The sequence below is a fragment of the Leopardus geoffroyi genome, chromosome D1 (genome assembly GCF_018350155.1).
Source record: "Leopardus geoffroyi isolate Oge1 chromosome D1, O.geoffroyi_Oge1_pat1.0, whole genome shotgun sequence".
NCBI lineage: Eukaryota > Metazoa > Chordata > Mammalia > Carnivora > Felidae > Leopardus > Leopardus geoffroyi.
In genome coordinates, this window is record NC_059329.1 from 54,915,384 (window position 1) to 54,935,023 (window position 19,640).

Genomic DNA, 19,640 nt, shown 5'->3' on the forward strand with positions numbered 1-19,640 from the left:
TGTGTCTCCCTCTCTCTCTGCCCCTCCCCCACTCATGCTCTGTCTCTGTCTCTCTTTTTCTCTCTCAAAAATAAACGAACATTAAAAAAAGAAAAGAAAATGGTGTCACCCAGCTACCTAGTCTCTAGTATCAGAATTCTGTACTCTTGCTGACCAGCAATCAGCAAGAGTTTCCGTCCACTCCCCACTTCTATGCTGCACATGACCAAGCCATCAACCTGCCAGCTGGCACCTCCCTTCTGAGTTTTATCTAAGATGGGGCTATGTTTCCAAACTCTTCACTTCTGAGGGTCCTGCAGCTTTGACCTGCTCAGACCCTCTAGGGGAGGGTCTCATTGAGCACTGGCTGGGTGCTGGCCAGCCCCCTGGTATGTTTGTGTGACTTTTGGGCTGCAGATGCCCAGAGACTGCGGCTGGGTGCTAGCCCACCCCAGAAGTTCGTGTGATCGTGTAGCAGCAGCGTTTCAGGGATTATGGTAAATCACAACACCCATCTGGCACCAGACTTCACCCCTAACTTGTTCCAACACCAGCAAATGTGGCTGTTGTCTGGGGTCCACTGGGATCTTTGCCTGTGGGGAGGCCACATAGCCTGTACCAAATGTCCTCCCAGCAGGGGAACTACCTCTCCCCATGTGGCCTGAGGACCCCTTGGACTTCACTGCTCCTGAGGATTAGCTCTTCCCACCAGAGCTCTGCCCGTATTGAGCTGCAGAGTTTCAAGCTCCGTGCTCTCCTGTTTATAGCATCTTAATGGAATTCAAACCGTCTCCTTTCTCCTTTCTTTCTTTTTTTTGTTCAGCCCCTTGCAGTCCCTTTCTCCTTTCTTTTTTTTGTTCCATCCACTCTTTCTCTCCAGCTGCTTTTGTGGGGTGAGGGAGTGCTTTTCCTGTACTTTCCCCCCTGTCTCTGTTCTTTCTCCTCAAGCAAAAGCAGCTCTCTACCCTCTGTGGCTTCTGTCTACCCCAGTTCACCTCTCCACACCACGTACCTGCTGAGTTCTGTGGTTCAAGTTGTGCAGATTGTTGTGTTAATCCTCAAATCAGTTTTCTAGGTTTGGAAACTGCAAACCATTTGCAAGATGGTTTGGTGTTGATTTAGCTGTATTTCAGGGACAAGAGAGGGAGAAAAAAGTTCCATGCAGCTCTGCCATCTTGGCCCCTCCTCCTGGCTGAGGTCCATTTCCATAGTGGGTCTGGCACATCCCAATCCCACTCTATGGTTATTTCTCTAGTTTTGGAATGCATAGGTGGAAGAAACATACTCAGCAGCAAGCAGAATTCTCACTAAATAGTCCATTATCAAATAGAAGTTGTATACATGAGTGTGCTCCCACGGGTTCTAATGTCACAAGTAAGTTTTATGGGCAGTTTTACCATTGTTACTATACCAAATTACTGAAAATTGGGTGGCCTAAAACAATATCTGTTTATTGTCTTATAGTTTGTAGGTCAGAAGTCAGTCATGCTCAGCTGGGTACTCTGCTTAGGATCTTATAATACTGAAATCAACGTGTTAGCTGGCCTGAGCATTTATGTATAGACTGGGTGAGAATCCACTTCTTGGTTTATTCAGTGTTGGCAGAATCCATGTATTTCTCATTGTAGGAATGAAGTGCCCTTTCTTTGGTGGTTGTCAGATGGAAGTTGTTCTCACCTTCTCAAAGCCAGTGAATTCTTTAGCTTATGACCTTCTCTATCTTCAGAACTAAGAACTGTGTGTCAAGTCCTCTCAAACTTCAGATTTCTGAGTTCTTCTTTCTCATTTCTCTTACTTCCTTTTATGCCCTCCTCTTCTGATTTTAAGAGTTCATGTGAGGGGCGCCTGGGTGGCGCAGTCGGTTAAGTGTCCGACTTCAGCCAGGTCACGATCTCGCGGTCCGTGAGTTCAAGCCCCGCGTCAGGCTCTGTGCTGACAGCTCAGAGCCTGGAGCCTGTTTCTGATTCTGTGTCTCCCTCTCTCTCTGCCCCTCCCCCGTTCATGCTCTGTCTCTCTCTGTCCCAAAAAAATAAATAAACGTTGAAAAAAAAATTTATATAAAAGAGTTCATGTGATAACACTGGATTTACCCAGATAATCCAGGTTAATCTCCCTATTTTAAAGTTAGCTGTTTAGTAACCTTAATTACGTCTGCAAAGTTCCTTTTACCATCTTATATACCATCATCACTGGTGTGATACCAGAGGACAGAATTCATGGGGGCCAGAATTCTGCTTGCTCCTCTGTCCTTCCCTCCTTCAATATATATATATATATACATATATATATATATATATATATATATATACACACATATATATATATATATATATATGTATATGTATATGTATATGTATATTGTATGTATGTATGCATACATACACATTTTTCTCTTTTTTCATAATAGGGTGTGTCAATAGTAGTTAATCATATATATCAGTACTTAAACTGGAGGTATAACCATCATCCTGTGGTGAGAACTCTAACCTCTTTTGGAGAGAGGATTGGTGTATTTTTGGTTCTATGAGAGATAATTGCATCATATTAGAAAATAAGAGTAGTTAGTAGAGGTGTGTATGGATTCCAAGTTGACCATGAGTGGGCTGTGATCTTATATTATCTGGGACTGCTAAACTGAAACTACATTTCTAAGAATTCTGTTGCCAGTATAGGATTGGGTTAGGATTAGGTACACGAGAAAGTTGCATAAAATTTGGATGTGGGAAGTGAATCAGCAGCCATTGTTTTATAATCTGAAGATCATTGATGTGCCCAGGCATTATGGCAGCCTTCATGCTGGGGCATGGGGTGGTACCTTGGCCTACATACTCCCTAATCCTGCCATCTCTTTTTTAGTTTCTCTGTGTCCTAGGCCATATAAGTGTGCAGCTCAATGACCAAAGGCACCAACTTTTTCTACAGATCATTCTTATCATCAAGGTTGGAGGCAGTGTATTATAACTTAGCTAAATTAACATTCTTTTCTGTGGAGCACAGGGTGCTGGATCATGAGTCAAGGCAACAACAGTAGTGAGTGGTGGCTCAACAACAGGCCACAAGAGAAATCAAAAGAGAGAAGTTTATTACTTATAGGTACTAGAGGATGTAGATGGCACACCTCAAGGGGGCACATGGAAGGTCAAGGCAGAGTTTAGACAGAGAGGCATGACTTAGGCACATGCCTTTATCAGTGTCCTTGGATGGAGTTGTTACTGGGCTAGGACCAGATTGGTCAATTCAAACTAAAAGAGCAGGAGTTTGGTAAGCCCCATGAGAGTCCTATCTAAGGGGCACATAAGGCATACAGGTGCCAGGGAGCAGAGGAAATCTGATCCCAAGGGCTGTTGGGGGAGTCCTATCAGGAATTTATATTTGCTTGTGACTCTGGGATGCTGTATAGGGCATGTGTTTCTCTGAGGGGGCTAATGTCAGTTTAACTTCCTTGCAGCCCAGTTGGCCAAACAAAATGGATGTTGAGGCAGCAGTACCCTGGACTAGCTTAGCTAAATGCTTGACCCAGTGAAAGACAGACACAGGTTCCATTGTGTGTGTCCACATGGGTTTCAGTTTACCCTCATGTGTTTCAGTTTGTTCTTGTGGGTTCCAGTTGCTCATTATAGAGTTTAATTCTCTCATATGTCAGGTTCAGTTTTCCTTCCCGACTGCTGGCCTGAGTTCTAGCAACTTTAGGCCAAATATCAGAGCAGATGTAACAGACTTATATAGCCTTCTCTAGTGGCTTCTATAACAGCATAAGGTCTGATCCCTATAATAAATCCTTTACTGACTGATCCCAGACCAATAAAATATTTTAATCATTTTGGAGAAGTTCTCAGCCACTCTCTTTTCAGATGTTTTTACTCAATTTTTTATCACCTCTACGTTTGGAACTTCAATTTTATGTATATTAGACCTCCTTTCTTTATCCCCAAGTGTCTTACTTTTCTTTATTTTTTGTATATTTGTTCGTGTGTCTCTGTTTCATTCTTGATATTTTTTTGACCTATTCTTTGTTTAACAAATTCTTTTATTTTTTTAAATTGGTCTCCTTTTAAATAGTTCTATACTGAAATTCTTAATTTTGTCACAGTCTAAACATTTTAAGGATATTTATTTAGAAGACTGTGCTTATACCTTTCTTACCTAGATATGCCAGAGATCTTTTTATGTTGTCATCTATTTAGGCATTCACTAATGTGGTCTCCTATCCTAGCATGCCTGATTGTTTTGCTTGAGCGCAGTATTGTATATAATAAGTTGTATAGGTAATTTGAGACCTTGAATTACATTATGTCCTCTCAGTTACTCTGACAAATACCTAGGTGTATTAGCAAATCCTGTTCACCTTAATTCAATATTACATACTTAAATTGTTCAAAGCTATGATTCAGTCCCCCAGAAGCAGTCTATTTTTGGTTTGTGCTTACTCCTAAGATTTAGCCCCAGAAGGTCCTAAATCAAAGTGTATAGTGTCTAGCAGATTACCCTCCCCATATTTTTGTCCTCCTAGCCCTGCAAGATGTCTCTATCTCAGCCACTTCTTCTAGAGAAAAATCACCCAAATGACAAGTTATGTATTGTGGCTTTTCCTCTCTTACTTGGATCTTGGTTCCATAGTTCGTCACTGCTTATTGGCTCCCTGATGCCTTCATTTAGATTTTAAAGAACATATCATCCAGCTTTTTTAGTTGTTATTCCCTTTTAGAGCAGAATTTTTGATGGGGTAACTATCACTTCCCTTTTCCCCCCATGTGTGTTGTGGGGTTAGACATGTCTCCCCATTCTTTATGTTATGTGAAAGTTTCTAATGCCTCACCACAATGTGTCTTTTTTTCCCCCTCAGAATTACTGTCAGCTGACAGCATTGTGGTATGTAGGAAATGTATTTGGGGAAGGTACAAGAAAGCTGCATCTTGCAGCTATGGGAAAGCAGAGAAGGGGTCCTGGAAGGTCTCTTTAAGCATTGGTGCAGCAAATGTGGATTTAGGTGAGGAGGCTGCATTGGCTAGTCTGCCCTAAAAAGTCTTTCTGTATTGAATGAGAAGGCCTCCATCTAAAAGGGGGATGTGATTATGCTGCTAAGGGGATATAAAGCAAATGGCCCAGAGCAGAGAGAAAACTGCTTGAAAACACTAAGTCAGAAGAAGCCTGCATTGGACAATCCATATGGAATGAGCGTACTGTATATTCCCAGCAACTGTATATTTGCAGATTAAAGGAGTGATGACCAAGAAAGACTTCCTTTTTTAAGTTCCACTGATGTGTAGGCAGTCACTTAAGCTAACTCCTTTTCATTCTTCTCACTCCCTTTTGTTATCTCCCCCACCACATGCACACACCACCACTAAGAATGAGTACAGATTAATGGGACAGGAAGAGGTAGAAAAGGGAGAGAGAGAAATAAAACCACAGCTCTTCCTTTGCCTGAAGTTCACAGCAGATGAATTGAACTAATAATATTTATGTGTGATTGAATACACAAAATAAGGTTGAAAGGAAGTAAAAAAAAAGAAAAAATCTAATGTAGCCAGGGAAATGATTAGAAAAGGTAGAGGCACCATTAAATGGCAAACCTTAACTTTCCATTCTCACTTGAAAGCAAAGTTGGTGTTGCTTCTTGGTTAAGCTGTTTGATTAATCCTTTGGCTGTATCTAGACTGATACTAAGTCCATCTTTCATTCTTTTCCCCAAGAACTTTGTTGTTTTTTTTTTTTTTTTATTATCCCTGTGCTCATATTGAAACATCATATTCTTGGGGTACCTGGCTGGCTCAGTCAGTAGAACATGTGACTCTTGATCTTGGGGTTGTAAGTTCAAGCCCCATTTTGGGTGTAGAGATTACTTAAAATCTTTTTTGAAAACCCCAAAGCATTATATTCTTGTTACATGGATGTTAGTCCTTCCTTTATTTCTCTAAATATCTTAAATATATTTATTTTGTGATTCTCTTCTGATTGTGCCATTATATTTTCTTAAGTGCAAATTTTTTATTTGTTGGCTTTATTGAATTCATTTGCTGACATTATTTGATGCTTTCGGATTTCTAGTTGTGAGTTCATATTCTACAGAATACTATTCCCAGTGTCTTGATTTGGGATAGCTCTCACTAGGATAGCTGATTGCCTGTTTCTTTGTTCTTGATGTGTCTTAAAGCCTGTGAGGAAAGAGAATTTCCCTTATTGTTTTTAATGTGGTTATATGTTCACTAATCTAAAATTTATATTATTAAGTTATAATTTCTCCAGGTTTTATATGAAGAGAAGGTAATTCCTGTTATCTGGAAATGAGTTCAAATTATTTGACATATAATACGTAGACCAGAATAACACTGTTTCTCTTAGCATATTATTAGCAGCTTTCTCTCATAACATACTTAAGGAACAGAACACGTTCGAACTGTTTTTAAAGGGCCCAAATATCTTAGCTCTAGCATAGAGCAGTTAATATGGTTGCTGTAATTTCAGCTATATATGAAAACATACATGCAAATGGGCAGGGAACATGCCAAAATGGAAAACATTAATTTTATTATTTATTTATTTATTTTTAATGTTTATTTCTGAGACAGAGAGAGACAGAGCATGAGTGGGGGAGGGGCAGAGAGAGAGGGAGACACAGAATCAGAAGCAGGCTCCAGGCTCTGAGCTGTCAGCACAGAGCCCAACGCAGGGCTCGAACTCACCGTGAGATCATGACCTAAGCTTACGTCGGTCGCTCAACTGATTGAGCCACCCAGGCGCCCCAGAAAACATTAATTTTATTAAGGTGGTGAACTTATGGATGGCTTTTTCTCTTTTGACATTGCAAAATTTCTGTATTATTATATTGGTTTTTTTTAAAGAGGACATAAGTTTTGAGTATATATTCTAAATAATTAAAAAAAAATCATACCACTTATACAGAACCCCACTAAAGTACACAGTTGCCTATAGAATAAAGTTAAAACTTTCAACTAAGTATCTCCAGAGCTCTTCACAGATCTATTCTCAGATTTCTTCTCTTACCTCCTTCCATTTTCCTAAGCCTCATCTAGTCCAGTCTTATTCCCTACCCTTGACACAGACACTACTTATTGCTGCTATATTTTAAGAATTGAAACACATTTTTGCAGGGTCATTTTTCTAGGTACAGGATACTGGTTCTTTTGGTCCATTGTTTTGCTGAGTTTATTTGGGATCCTGACTGCCTACTCTTCATTGCTGGTGGTGAGTAGTGTTTCATTGCTGTTGGTGAGTAATGTTTCATGTTTCCCCTACTCTCTTCCCAAGTAGCCTCATGAGGTGCTCCTGTCTAGGATGGTATCCAATTGGTGCCGGGAGTCTTCAGAACCCAAGATTACTCTTGTATTAGCAGAGTTGGAGTTTATATTAGCTATTTGAATCTTAGGCACAAGGGATGGATGGAGGAAAAAAAGGCTTGTTCTACTAGAGGATCTGTCTTAAAATCTTCCCTTTGAAAGGGTAGTAGAACATCCTTTTTCTAGTCTTATTTCATGGCCTATTTTATGGTTCATTCAATGTTGTTATTTTCAACACTCAACAGATTCACATTAGCTGTACCTTTACATGTTGAGCTATCTCATTTCATATTTAATCTCCTGAGAACCAGTCTTCCTTGGCCTTACAAATTAGGTAGTTTGTCAAACCTATCCTGTTGTGCAAATGCTAGTCCTCAAGAGGATGGTTAAGATGGCAGTGGAGTAGGGTGACTCTAAGCTTGCCTCCTCCCCCAATCAGCTAGATAAATATCAAATCATTCTGAACACCTAAAAAACCAATCAGAAGTCTTAGAGAGCTAAGCTGCAAGTCTAAAAACAGAAAAAATGACCCATGGAAGATAAGAACTGCAGAGGGTTGATGTGTGGGAGAAAAGAGCTGAGGGTGCTGTGGTAGGGAGAGATCCCGATTGGAGAGAGGTGAACTAACAGTGAAGAAAAAAAGTGAAAATACTCACAGAGAACTGTACAAGAAAACTGTTCCCCAAAACCACTGATGGGGGGAAAGGAGAAGGTTTCAATACCACCAGTTTTTTTTTTATAAATAGTGGAGTGCAGAGTCTGAAGTTTCAGAGCTCAGTGCCTGGTGGTGCTCTGGCGAGGAAGCAGGGTAGAGCCTCGGGTTTGGGCAAACGAGGTCTAAGGATCCCCTGGATCACATGGGAAGAAGCAGTTCCCATGCTTGGAGTGCATTTGGTAGAGGCAATTCAGCCTATCCGTGGGCAAAAGACTGGACAAGTGCCATAGAGCTGCCCTATCACTAGTATAGGAACAAAGACATTGGCTGAGGACAGCAAACCCTGGAACTGGCTGTGTTGTGATTTACCATAAGCTCTGAGCCACCACAACTGTGTGGTCACGTGACTATTTCCTGGGACAAGCCAGCACTGGCCATGGCATAGCAAGACCATCCCCCAGAGGATCAGAGTGGGTCTGAGCCGTGGGGGTCTCTGAAGTGTGGGGTCTCTTTGAAACACAGCCTGAGATAGAACCCAGGAGGGCAGCACCACCTAGTAGGTGGATAGCATGGACACAGATGGTGAAAGGCAGGGTTCTGATGGAAGGTGGGATTACAGATGATTTATTGTGCCTCTGTGAGGATGGGAACTTCCCACTCCAGAGACTAGAGAGCAGGGTGAAGCTATTTTCACCCCTAGCCAGCACTGATTGACCTCAGTGGGCTAAACACCACCAAGTGGAGAATGGAGCCATTAAACTAAGCCCCACCCCCCTGGGCCCTCCAAGCACATCTCTATTAGGGCAAATCCACCTGAGAATCAGAGGAGAGGGCCCTTCCCCCAGAAGAACAGCACAAACCCCTTCCATGCACTAAGTCTAATGATCATAGAGTGCTGCAAAACTTCAGCTATAGGGGAAGCAGGATCTAGCTTCCTTTGGGTTTTTTGTTTGTTTTGCTTTTGTGTTTTTTTCCCTTGGGTAAGGAAAGAGCAATTTTTATTTTATTTTTTTTAATTATTTTTTTAATTTTTAATTTTAATCTCTTTTTTCTATCAAGCTTCTCTTTAAATATTTTAAAAATTATTTAAACTTTGTTTTTTCTGAGAGAGTACATGTGAATGGGGAAAAGTGGGGAAGAGAGAGAGAGAGAGAGAGAGAATATCTCAAGCAGGCTCCATGCTCAGTGACATGGGCTCAATCCCACAACCCTGGTGTCATGACCCAAGCTGAAATCAAGAGTCAGACACTCAACTGCTGAGACACCCAGGTGCCCCATCAAGCTTCTCTTAGCAAACAAACCAAAACACACCTAGGACCTAGCTTCATTATTATTTAAAAATTTTCATTTTACTATTTTTTCTTGTTTTCCCCAAAATTCCAAGACAGAGGAATTCACCCTAAAAGAAAGAACAGGAAAAAATGACAACCAGAGATTTAATCAATACAGATGTAAGTAAGATGTCAGGACTAGAATTTAGAACAATTATAAGGATTGTAGCTGGGCTGGAAAAAAACATAGAAGACTATACAGAATCTCTTATTGCAGAGATAAAGAGCTAAAATCTAGTCAGGCTGAAATTAAAAATGCTATAACTGAGATGCAGACTTGAATGGATGCCATGACAGTGAAGATGGATGCAGAGGAGGAACAAATTAGTGATACAGAAGATAAATTATGGAAAATAATGAAGCTGAAAAGAAGAGGGAAACAAAAGTAATGAATCACAAAGATAGACTTAGGGAACTTAGCAACTTATAAAAAGGGACTAACATTCATAAAATAGGAGTACCAGAAGATGAAGAGAGAGAAAAACAGGCAGAAGGTTTATCTGAACAAATTATAGCTGAATATTTCCCTAATCCGGGGAAGGACACAGACATCAAAAACCAAGAGGCATGGAGAAATCCCATTAAATTCAACAAAACCTGACCATCACCAAGACATATCATAGTCAAATTCACAAAATACATAGACAAAGAATCCTGAAAACAGAAAGGGAGGGAGGAAAAACCCTTAACCTATAAGGGAAGACACATTGAGTTCACAAGAGATCTGTCTACAGAAACATGGCAGCCAGAAGAGAATGGCAGCATATATTCAATGTGCTGAATGGGAAGAATATGCAGCCAACAATACTTTATACAGCAAGGCTGTCATTCAGAATAGAAGGAAAGATAAAGAGTTTCCTAGATAAACAAAAACTAAAGGAGGTCATGACCACTCAACCAGCTCTGCAAGAAATATTCAGAGAGATTCTTTGAGTGGGGGGAATAAAAGACCAAAAGCAGCAAAGACTATAAAGAGATAGAGAAAACACTAGAAACACCAACTTTAAAGGTAACACAATGGCACTAAATTCATATTATTCAATAATCACCCTTAATGTAAATGAACTAAATGCTCTAATCAAAAGACATAAGGTATTGGAATGGATAAAGAAAACAAGATCAATCTATATGCTGCCTACAGGGTACTCATTTCAGACCTAAAGACACCTGCAGATTGAAAGTGAGGGGATGGAGAACCATCTATCATGCTAATGGACATCAAAAGAAAGCCAGAATAGCCATACTTATATCAGACAAACTAGATTTGAAAACAAAGATGGTAACAGGAGATGAAAGGCATTATGTCATAATTAAGGGGTCTATCCATCAAGATCTAACAATTGTAAATATTTATGCCCCCAACTTGAAAGCACTTAAAAATATGCATGAATTACTAACAAACATAAAGAAGCTCAGTGATAATATAATAATAGTAGGGGACTTTGACATCCCACTTCCAGCAATGGACAGATCATCTAAGCAGAAAACCGAGGAAATAATGGCTTTGAGTCACACACTGAAATCTATAGAATACTTATAAAAGGAATTGAAGAGGACACAGAGAAATGGAAAAGCATTCCATGCTCATGGATTGGAAGAACAAACATTGTTAAAATTTCTATACTACCCAAAGCAATCTACACATTTAATGCAATCCTTATCAAAATACCACCACCATTTTTCACAGAGGTGGGACAATCCTAAAATTTGTATGGAACCACAAAAGACCCTGAATAGCAAAGCAATCCTGAAAACAAAAAACCCAACTGGTGGCTCCATGATTCTGGATTTCAAACTATATTATAAAGCTGTAGTCATCAAGACAGTATGGTACTTGGCACAAAAACAGACACATATCAATGGAACAAAATAGGAAATTCAGAAATGGACCCACAACTCTATGGTCAACTCATCTTCAACAAAGCAGGAAAGAATATCCAATGGAAAAAAGACAGTTTCTTCAGCAAATGGTGTTGGGAAAACTGGACAGCAACATGCAGAAGAATGAAACTGGACCTCTTTCTTACACCATACACAAAAATAAAGTCAAAATGGATGAAAGACCTAAATGTGAGACAGGAAACCATCAGAATCCTAGAGGAGGACACAGGCAACAACCTCTTGACCTCAGCCAGAGCAGCTTCTTACTAGACATGTTAGGGCAAAGGAAACAAAAGCAAAAATGAACTTTTGGGACCTCATCAAGATAAAAAGCTTCTGCACAGTGAAGGAAACCATCAACAAAACTAAAAGGCAGCCTATGGAATGGGAGAAGATATTTGCAAATGCCATATCTGATAAAGGTTAGTATCCAAATCATATAAAGAAATTATCAAAGACAACACCTAAAATGCAAATAATTCAGTTAAGAGGTATGCAGGAGACATGAATAGACACTTGTCCAAACAAGATATCCAGGTGTCTGACAGACACATGAAAAGATGCTCAACATCACTCATCATCAGGGAAATACAAAGCAAAAACCATGGTGAGATACTACCTCATACCTGTCAGAGTTGCTAAAATTAACAACACAAGAAACAATAGGTATTGGCAAGAATGTAGAGAAAGGAGAATGCTCTTGCACTGCTGGTAGGATTGCAAAGTGGTATAGCCACCCTGGAGAACAATATGGAGGTTCCTCAAAAAGTGAAAAATAGAACTACCCTAAGATCCCTAAGATCCAGCAATTGCACTATTAGGTATTTTCCCAAAGGATACAAAGATCAGATTTGAATAGGTACATGCACCTCGATGTTTATAGCTGCATTATCAATATTAGCCAAACTGTGGAGAGAACCCAAATGTCTGTTGACTGATGAGGGGATAAAGAAGATGTGGTGTGTGTGTGTGTGTGTGTGTGTGTGTGTGTGTGTATTTACAATGGAATATTACTCAACCATCAAAAAGAATGAAATCTTGCAATTTGCAATGTTGTGGATGTAGCTTGAATGTGTTATGCTAAGCAAAATAAGTCAAGTCAGGGAAAGACAAATACCATATGATTTCATGCATATGTGGAATTTAAGAAATAAAACCAATGAACATATGGGGTGTGGAGAAAAAGAGGGAAACAAACCTTAACAGACTCTTACAGATAGAGAATAAACTGAGGGTTGATGGAGGGATGAGGGTGGGAGATGGGCCAGATAGGTAATGGGCATTAAGGAGGGCGCTTGTTATGATAAGCCCTGGGTGTTATATATAAGTGATGAATCACTGAATTCTACTCCTGAAACCAATATTTCACTGTATGTTAACCAACTGGAATTAAAAAAAAAATTGAAACACACAAAAATACCAAATGCTATTCCTCTAGTCCAGGGGCTGAGTACATTTTAGCAAGTGTTTTGGCAATATTGACTGTCTCTGTTGCTAACATAGTGGTATAGAGTGGTATGAGAAATTCAGGCCAAGTAAGAGAAAAGTCTGTAGAAGTGGAAAGCTTATCGGAGGATAGCTTTCAGGTAATGGGAGTTTTCCAGTGTGCACTTACACATAGGACATACATATCTTTCTCTGATTTCAAAATTCCCTTTCCTTAATTTTTTTAATGTTTATTTATTATTTTGAGAGAGAGAGAGAAAGCACGAGCGAGTGGGGGAGGGGCAGAGAAAGGCAGACACAGAATCTGAAGCAGGGTCCAGACTCCGAGCCATCAGCACAGAGCCTGATGTGAGGCCCAAATCCACAGACTTCGGACTGTGAGATCATGACCTGAGCCAAAGTAGGTATTCCAACCAACTGAGCCACCCAGGCGCCCTGATTTCCTTTCTGATATAGAAAAGCCCAACCCCTCAAATGCATTGCCATTTGCATTTTTCAGCAAATTTGTTAATCATTATATGAATGATAAGTACTGAGTATACAGTGATCAACAAAATATATGCAGTTTCCATTTTCATGTAGGGCACTTCAAAGAGATTGGTATGAGATGTAAAGTTATAGTAATGTCTTAATGAGTTTAGACTCTAGTAGGGCAACTAAGTCACAGACAAAAGTAGCTAACACAGGCAGAGCATTATATTTGTCATTAGGCCTAAAAAAAGTTCTGCATGGGTTCTGAAAAGGAAGAGGCAACTTGCAGCCAAGAAGATTAAGTAAGACTTCTCGTAAGAGGTGTCACTGATGGGATGTTGGATTTGGACATGTGTATATGGGGATCAGGGAAGAACATTCCAGGCTGTGGGAACATCAAGACAAAGTTGGCAAGACAAAAATATGGAGTGTGACTAGATCAGAGGGAAAGGTCAGTTCTGTTAGAATGTAGAACATAATGAAGAATAATTGGGAACCAGGCTAAAAGGATAGATAGGCTTGTGACAGATTTTGGAAGGTCTGGAAAGTAAGACTAAGCCATTTGGCATAAGTCAGATTTCTATTTTAGGAAAACCATCCTGGAAGTTGTGGTGTGGAGGGTGGCTGTAGGCAGAGAGGTTGGATAGAAACTTTTCTTTTTAATGGGGAAAATGCAGGTGAAAGATGTGCTCTGAGCCAAACTCTGGCCACTGTATTGTATTGCTTTTATACACAGTCAACATGAAATGAATGGTATCATTAGCTTCTAAGGTGGGAATGAGTTCTAGTGTCTAATAAAGCAATATATTACAACAAACTTTCTATTCTGCCCTCCTTTTGGATATAAGCAGTAGCAACAACGATGAACAAAGAGGAAAACCTGAGTTCTATTTCTGCTGTTAGGTTACTTTGTAACCTTGGTCAAGTTGTATACCCTTTGAGCCTCAATTTCTTTTCTTTCAAATGAGAATGATAATATTTAATAAAATGACATTTTATGGGGCTGGATAAAGAACAAATGAAATAAGATACATAAAATTATTTTGATAAAAAGGTTAAGAGCTTTATAAAGTCCAACTCTTGTTAATATCCTAAGTATCTGAGGGTTCTGATTTTGTTTGCATCTCCATACTGACTTGGTGACTGGCTAGATTTACAATCAAATCTAATCGAGATTTATTGAATAAATACCAAGGGTTAACAACAGTGGTTAACAGTTGTAACAATGGCACTGGTTTCTCAAGAAAAAGTTTTTCTATTTTTAAATTTTTTTTTTTTATTTTGAGAGAGAGAAGAGCAAGTGAGTGCATGCGTGGGGGAGGGGCAGAGACAGAGGGAGAGAGAGAGAATCCCAGGCAGGCTCTGTACTGTATGAGGGCTCAATCACATGAACCATGAGATCATGACCTGAGCTGAAACCAAGAGTCGGATGCTTAATTGATTGAACCACCCAGGCACCCCAAGAAAGAGCTTTTAAATAACCAATGGAAGGGCTGGCCCTTGTCCTCTCTTTTGTCACAAGTGGGTCTAAGTCATACCAGGAATACAGTTCATCATAGGGAAAATAAATTGGTAGGAACTCAGGAAGGATATCAGTGTGGTGATTGTTATGAAATACCAGAGGCAATAATAATTTTGGGGGTTGCTGGTGAAAGTTGCAAATAGAAGGTGACATTTGAATTGCCTTTGAAGCATCAGTGGCATGGGGAGGGAGAGCTTTTCAGGCAGAGGAGCAGCATGACAAAGTACCAGAGGCTGACAAGTGCAGGTATAGCAAGAAGTGAATGTAATCCTAGACTCTGAAAGGAATTTTGAACTACAGAACAGTGCTTTGGACAGCAACTTGATTTCAAAATAACCTCCTTTTTCTTCTTTGCTTTTCCAGGTACTTGCATTTTTGTTGGTTTGGGAAGGGTATGAACTATACCTGCACTGGTGTCATAAGGTAGGACACTGAACCTTCGTAGGAGACTTTGGGCCAGGATTGAATGTGCCTCTTAGGCACTCAGCATGAATTAGAGTCACCTTTTCTTTCATTGTTCCGGTTAGAAAGAACTGATCTATTTACACTGTTTTAATTGAAATAATTCAATTTCTAACATGTAACTGATTTACTGAAGGAACTGAACTCAAACTTTATGTTTTCTCACCACTTCTTGTTAAACTCACTCTTCCCATCCCAAAAATGTCTTAGGCAAGCTCCAGTACTTTCTCAGTCCTTTAGAAAGTTACAAATACATTCTTATTTCAGTCATTAAAAATTTCTGTTCATTGTAATAACCCAAACTTCAACATTATAAGACTTTTCCTCTTCTTCTTTGGGCCTGACCCAGGCATGGAAGCCTGTAGTGATAGTGAGAGTGTGATGGTCCTTTTACCTCTCTTTTGCCAGAATAGGGCCCAGGGAAAGAGGAGATAGGATAAAAGAACGTGGTTGCACAAGGATGGGCAAGAGGGTCATCTGGAGTTGATGCTGTCAGGACCAGGTAAATGCACAGTTGTTGGCTGTTTATGCCACCGGCTTTTCCTGTGTGTATTTTCAGAGAACTTGACTGCACCTTTCTTGGTGCAGAAATATCCCCAGAAATTTCTCTCTTGAGGTCTTTTTGACCCTCCCTTAGTTTGGAGCCCTTTAAAATTGACTTCTGAATGATGTCTCTCAGAGGATCATATCTGGTCTACAGAAAAGTAGCATCTTTGCCCCAACATCTGTGGACATGTGCTCATTTCCAACTAGCCTCCCTCATTTTGTTCTGCCACGGGCTTGAGCAGCTCCAGCCACAGCCTCTTTTTTTTTTATAGTCTTTTCAGGCATGGTTTGATACTATTCATTGTTTTTCCTTAAACCTAGGAACATACCAAACTCTGAGTCATCCCCTTAAATTTCCTCTTACTCAAACGAGAAGTATGAACTGGAAATGTAAATTTAAGAGTTACTAGAAAAGATCGAAATTGAAGTCATAGGATCTTATGGGGAAAGTATGTAGATTGAGAAGTGAAAAAATAGGCCTTATTGAGATCACCAACGGTTTTGGATTTGGGATGCCATGATCAGTCACTACGAAGAATCATGTGAAATCTAAAAAAGAAAACTAATGAATAGACACAAAGTCCAATAAATGCAAAGAACAAACTGACGGTTTTAGGGGAGGGGAGTGGGAAGTTTGGCAAAATGGGTGAAGGGGAGCAGGAGACACAGGCTTCCAGTTATGGAATGAATGAGTCACAGGAATAAAAGGTACAGCATGGGGAATATAGTGGTATTCTAATAGTGTTGCATGGTGACAGACGGTAGTTACACTTGTGGTACGCCCAGCATAAAATAGAATTGTTGAATCACTAAGTTGTACACCTGAAACTAATATTGTGTATCAGCTATACTCAATTTTTTAAAAAAAGAATCCTTGTGAGTGAACCATTCTGATTACCATTCCAGGCTTGTGCCTATTTTAGAAAACAGGCTTACCTTGCTTCTGGCAGTTAGTGCTGCTACTTGACCTCTGTCACAGCAGGATCTCATTATTGCCTTGGAAATCAGGAGGCCAGTTTCAATGGCAGTATCTTTCACCTTTATTCAGGCATAGAGATTTAGCCACTATAGTAATTTTCAAGGATACTGACACTTTCCTCATTAGTGTATTTTTCACTGTCCTCTGAGACCTCCCATAAAATATGGGAAATGGGTTACCTGATCATAGGTGATAGCATTCCAGCAAACTTTTCTCAATAAATCTTTGGATTTTTCTTCCTATATTACAGCAAGAAACTGCTGGCACCCCAATTTCATTAAGCATAGGCCACTAATGAGCCAAGGTTTTAGGTAACCAAACAGTTAGAACCACTTTGAGATGTGTAATACCTGGGTTCTAGTGTATTCAATTCAGAATCTCTGGTAAGTGCACTCCTATCAATCAGTTTAGCCTCATCTAAAATGTCTAGCACCCTTAGGACTCAGTGCCATAAATATTCTATAGGGGTTTTGGTCAATATAAATTAACAGAGCCTTTGGACTCTGGGATCTAATTCCAGTTATCAGTCTGTAGGAGATGAGAAGTGATGGAAGTGGGGTATGAGAAGAGTTGGCATCCTCTTGGCAGGTAACTACCTTGGTTGTGTCTTCAAACCGGACTTGGGAGGAGAGACTACTTCTATTAGCAAGGGAGATTCTGTAGGGCTTGGAGTTTCAGTTTTAGTATACTCAGAGTAAACCCAGAAGGAAAGGGTTAACATTAAGCCTATAACCTATTCCTCTTCTACCCAGGGATTCTCAGGGAGGAATGAATGACCTCGATCAAAACTTAATAATACCCCAACCTCCTGATAAACACACTAAGGATATCTGTTAGCCAAAAGGCAATACAGAGTCCTTGTCAATAAAATTTCTGGCAGAATATAACTGCTAGATATAAATCAGGGTTGCTTATTGTAAATAATCCTGGAATTTATAGATATATATACATATCTATGTATGTATCTATGTATAGATATATATACATGTGGGAGACATGGCTGGCTGGAGTTGTATAATTAGTGGGATATAAGATAAGGATGCCCCATAACCAAAAAGGCTCCTTCTTTGAAGCAATGTGTTCGTGTAACTTTGCTCAAAACATACCTTACACTCAGAGGAAATGAAAAGACTAATTTCAGAAGATATATGCACCCCTGTGTTTACCGCAGCATTATTTACAGTAGCTAAGATGTGGAAGCAGCCTGAGTGTCCATCGATGATAGATGAATGGATAAAGAAGATGCAGTATACATACACAATGGAATATTATGCAGTCATAAAAAATGAGATCTTGCCATTTCAACAACATGGATGGACCCAGGGGGTATTATGCTAAATGAAGTAGAGAAGATAAATTCCATATGATTTCACTTGTATGTGGATTCTAAAAAACAAAACAAATGAACAAACAAAAAGCAGAAACAGATCCATAAACACAGAGAACAAACTGGTGGTTGCCAGAGGGGAGGGAGTAGGGGATAAGCAAAAAGGGGGAATGATGGACAGAGTGGGAGGTCTAACTTCCAGTTATGGAATGAATAAGTCAGAGAGATGAAAGGTGGTACAGAATAGGGAATATAATCAGTGGTGCTGTAGTAGTGTTGTGTGGTTGGTAGATGGTGGCTCTCCTTGTGGTGAGCATAACATAATATATAGAGAGACTTATTCAATCATTGTGTTGTACACCCAAAATAATGTAACATTGTGTGTCAACTATTTCAATGAAAAAAACACACTCCACATTTTAAGCCACAAAATCAGAATGCATCCTTAGACATTTTTGTGAGTAGCTGCATTTGAAAGGATCACATTTCCCCCAAGGGAATATGTTTTATATGTACCTTATAAGTGCCTGTATCCTTTGAATCATTAGTAAGTTTGCTGTTGAGTAGATCATAGAACCCAAGAGATTTATGTGAGTCTGCCTTGACAAACCTTTGTGTTGGGATGCTTCTGTTTTGTTAATAGGTTATTTAAGACGTTTGCATCTATGTACATAAGAGATTGGCATATGCAGGCATACCTTATTTTACTGTGCTTCACTTTATTGCGGTTTTCAGATCTTGTTTTTTTACAAATTGAAGGTTTGTGGCAACCCTGTGCCCAGCACGTCACTGGCACCATTTTTCCAACAGCATTTACTCACTTTGTGTCCTGTATCACATTTTGGTGATTCTTAAAATATTTCAAACTTTTTATTTATTATTATATTTGTTATGATGCTCTATGATCAGTGATCTTTGTGTTACTATTGTAAATGTTTTGGGTCACCATGAACCACACCCTTATATACGATGGTGAACTTAATTGATAAATGTGTGTATTCTGACTGCTCCACCTACTGGCCGTACTCTGGTCTCCCTTTCCTCAAGCTTCCCTATTCCCTGAGACTTAATACTGAAATTAGGCGATTAATAGCCCTACAGTGGCCTCTAAGTGTTCCAGTAAAAGGAACAGTCCCATCTCTCATGTTAAATCAAAAGCTAGAAATGATTAAGCTCAGTAAGGAAGGCATGTCAAAAGCCGAGATAAGCCAAAAGCTAGGCCTCTTGCACCAAACAACCATGCTATGAATGCAAAGGAAAAGTCCTTGAAGGAAATCAAAAGTGCTATTCTGATAAACACAAGAATTATAAGAAAGCAAAAGAGTCTTATTGCTGATATGAAGAAAGTTTTAATGGTCTGAATAGAAAATCAAACCAGCTATAGCATTTCCTTAAGCCAAAGCCTAATCCAAGAGGAAGGCCCTAACTCTCTTCAATTTTGCGAAGGTGAAGAGAGGTGAGGAAGTTGCAGAAGAAAAGTCTGAAGCTAACAGAAGTTGGTTCATGAGGTTTAGGGAAACAAACTGTCTCCATAACATAAAAGTGCAAAGTGATGCAGCAAGTGCTGATGTAGAAGCTGCAGCAAGTTACCCAGAAGACATAGCTAAGATAATTCATGAAGGTTTGTGTTGATTTGCTTCTGTTTTGTTAATAGGTTATTTAACAAGAGATTTTCAATATAGACAAAACAGCCTTTTATTAGGAGATGCCATCTAGGACTTCCACAGCTGGAGAGAAGTCGGT

General features: G+C 39.6%; 1 protein-coding gene across 5 annotated transcripts in view; it reads left to right on the forward strand.

Annotated features, from left to right (window-relative positions):
- GDPD4 (glycerophosphodiester phosphodiesterase domain containing 4) overlaps positions 1–19,640 on the forward strand; it is a 173,262-nt gene that overhangs the window by 42,445 nt on the left and 111,177 nt on the right. For all 5 annotated transcript variants that reach the window (XM_045483885.1, XM_045483888.1, XM_045483883.1 and 2 more), the window contains exons 4-5: positions 7,092–7,185; positions 14,947–15,006. In XM_045483885.1, coding sequence (XP_045339841.1) covers positions 7,092–7,185; positions 14,947–15,006 — 154 coding nt within the window. The remainder of the gene's footprint in view (positions 1–7,091; positions 7,186–14,946; positions 15,007–19,640) is intronic.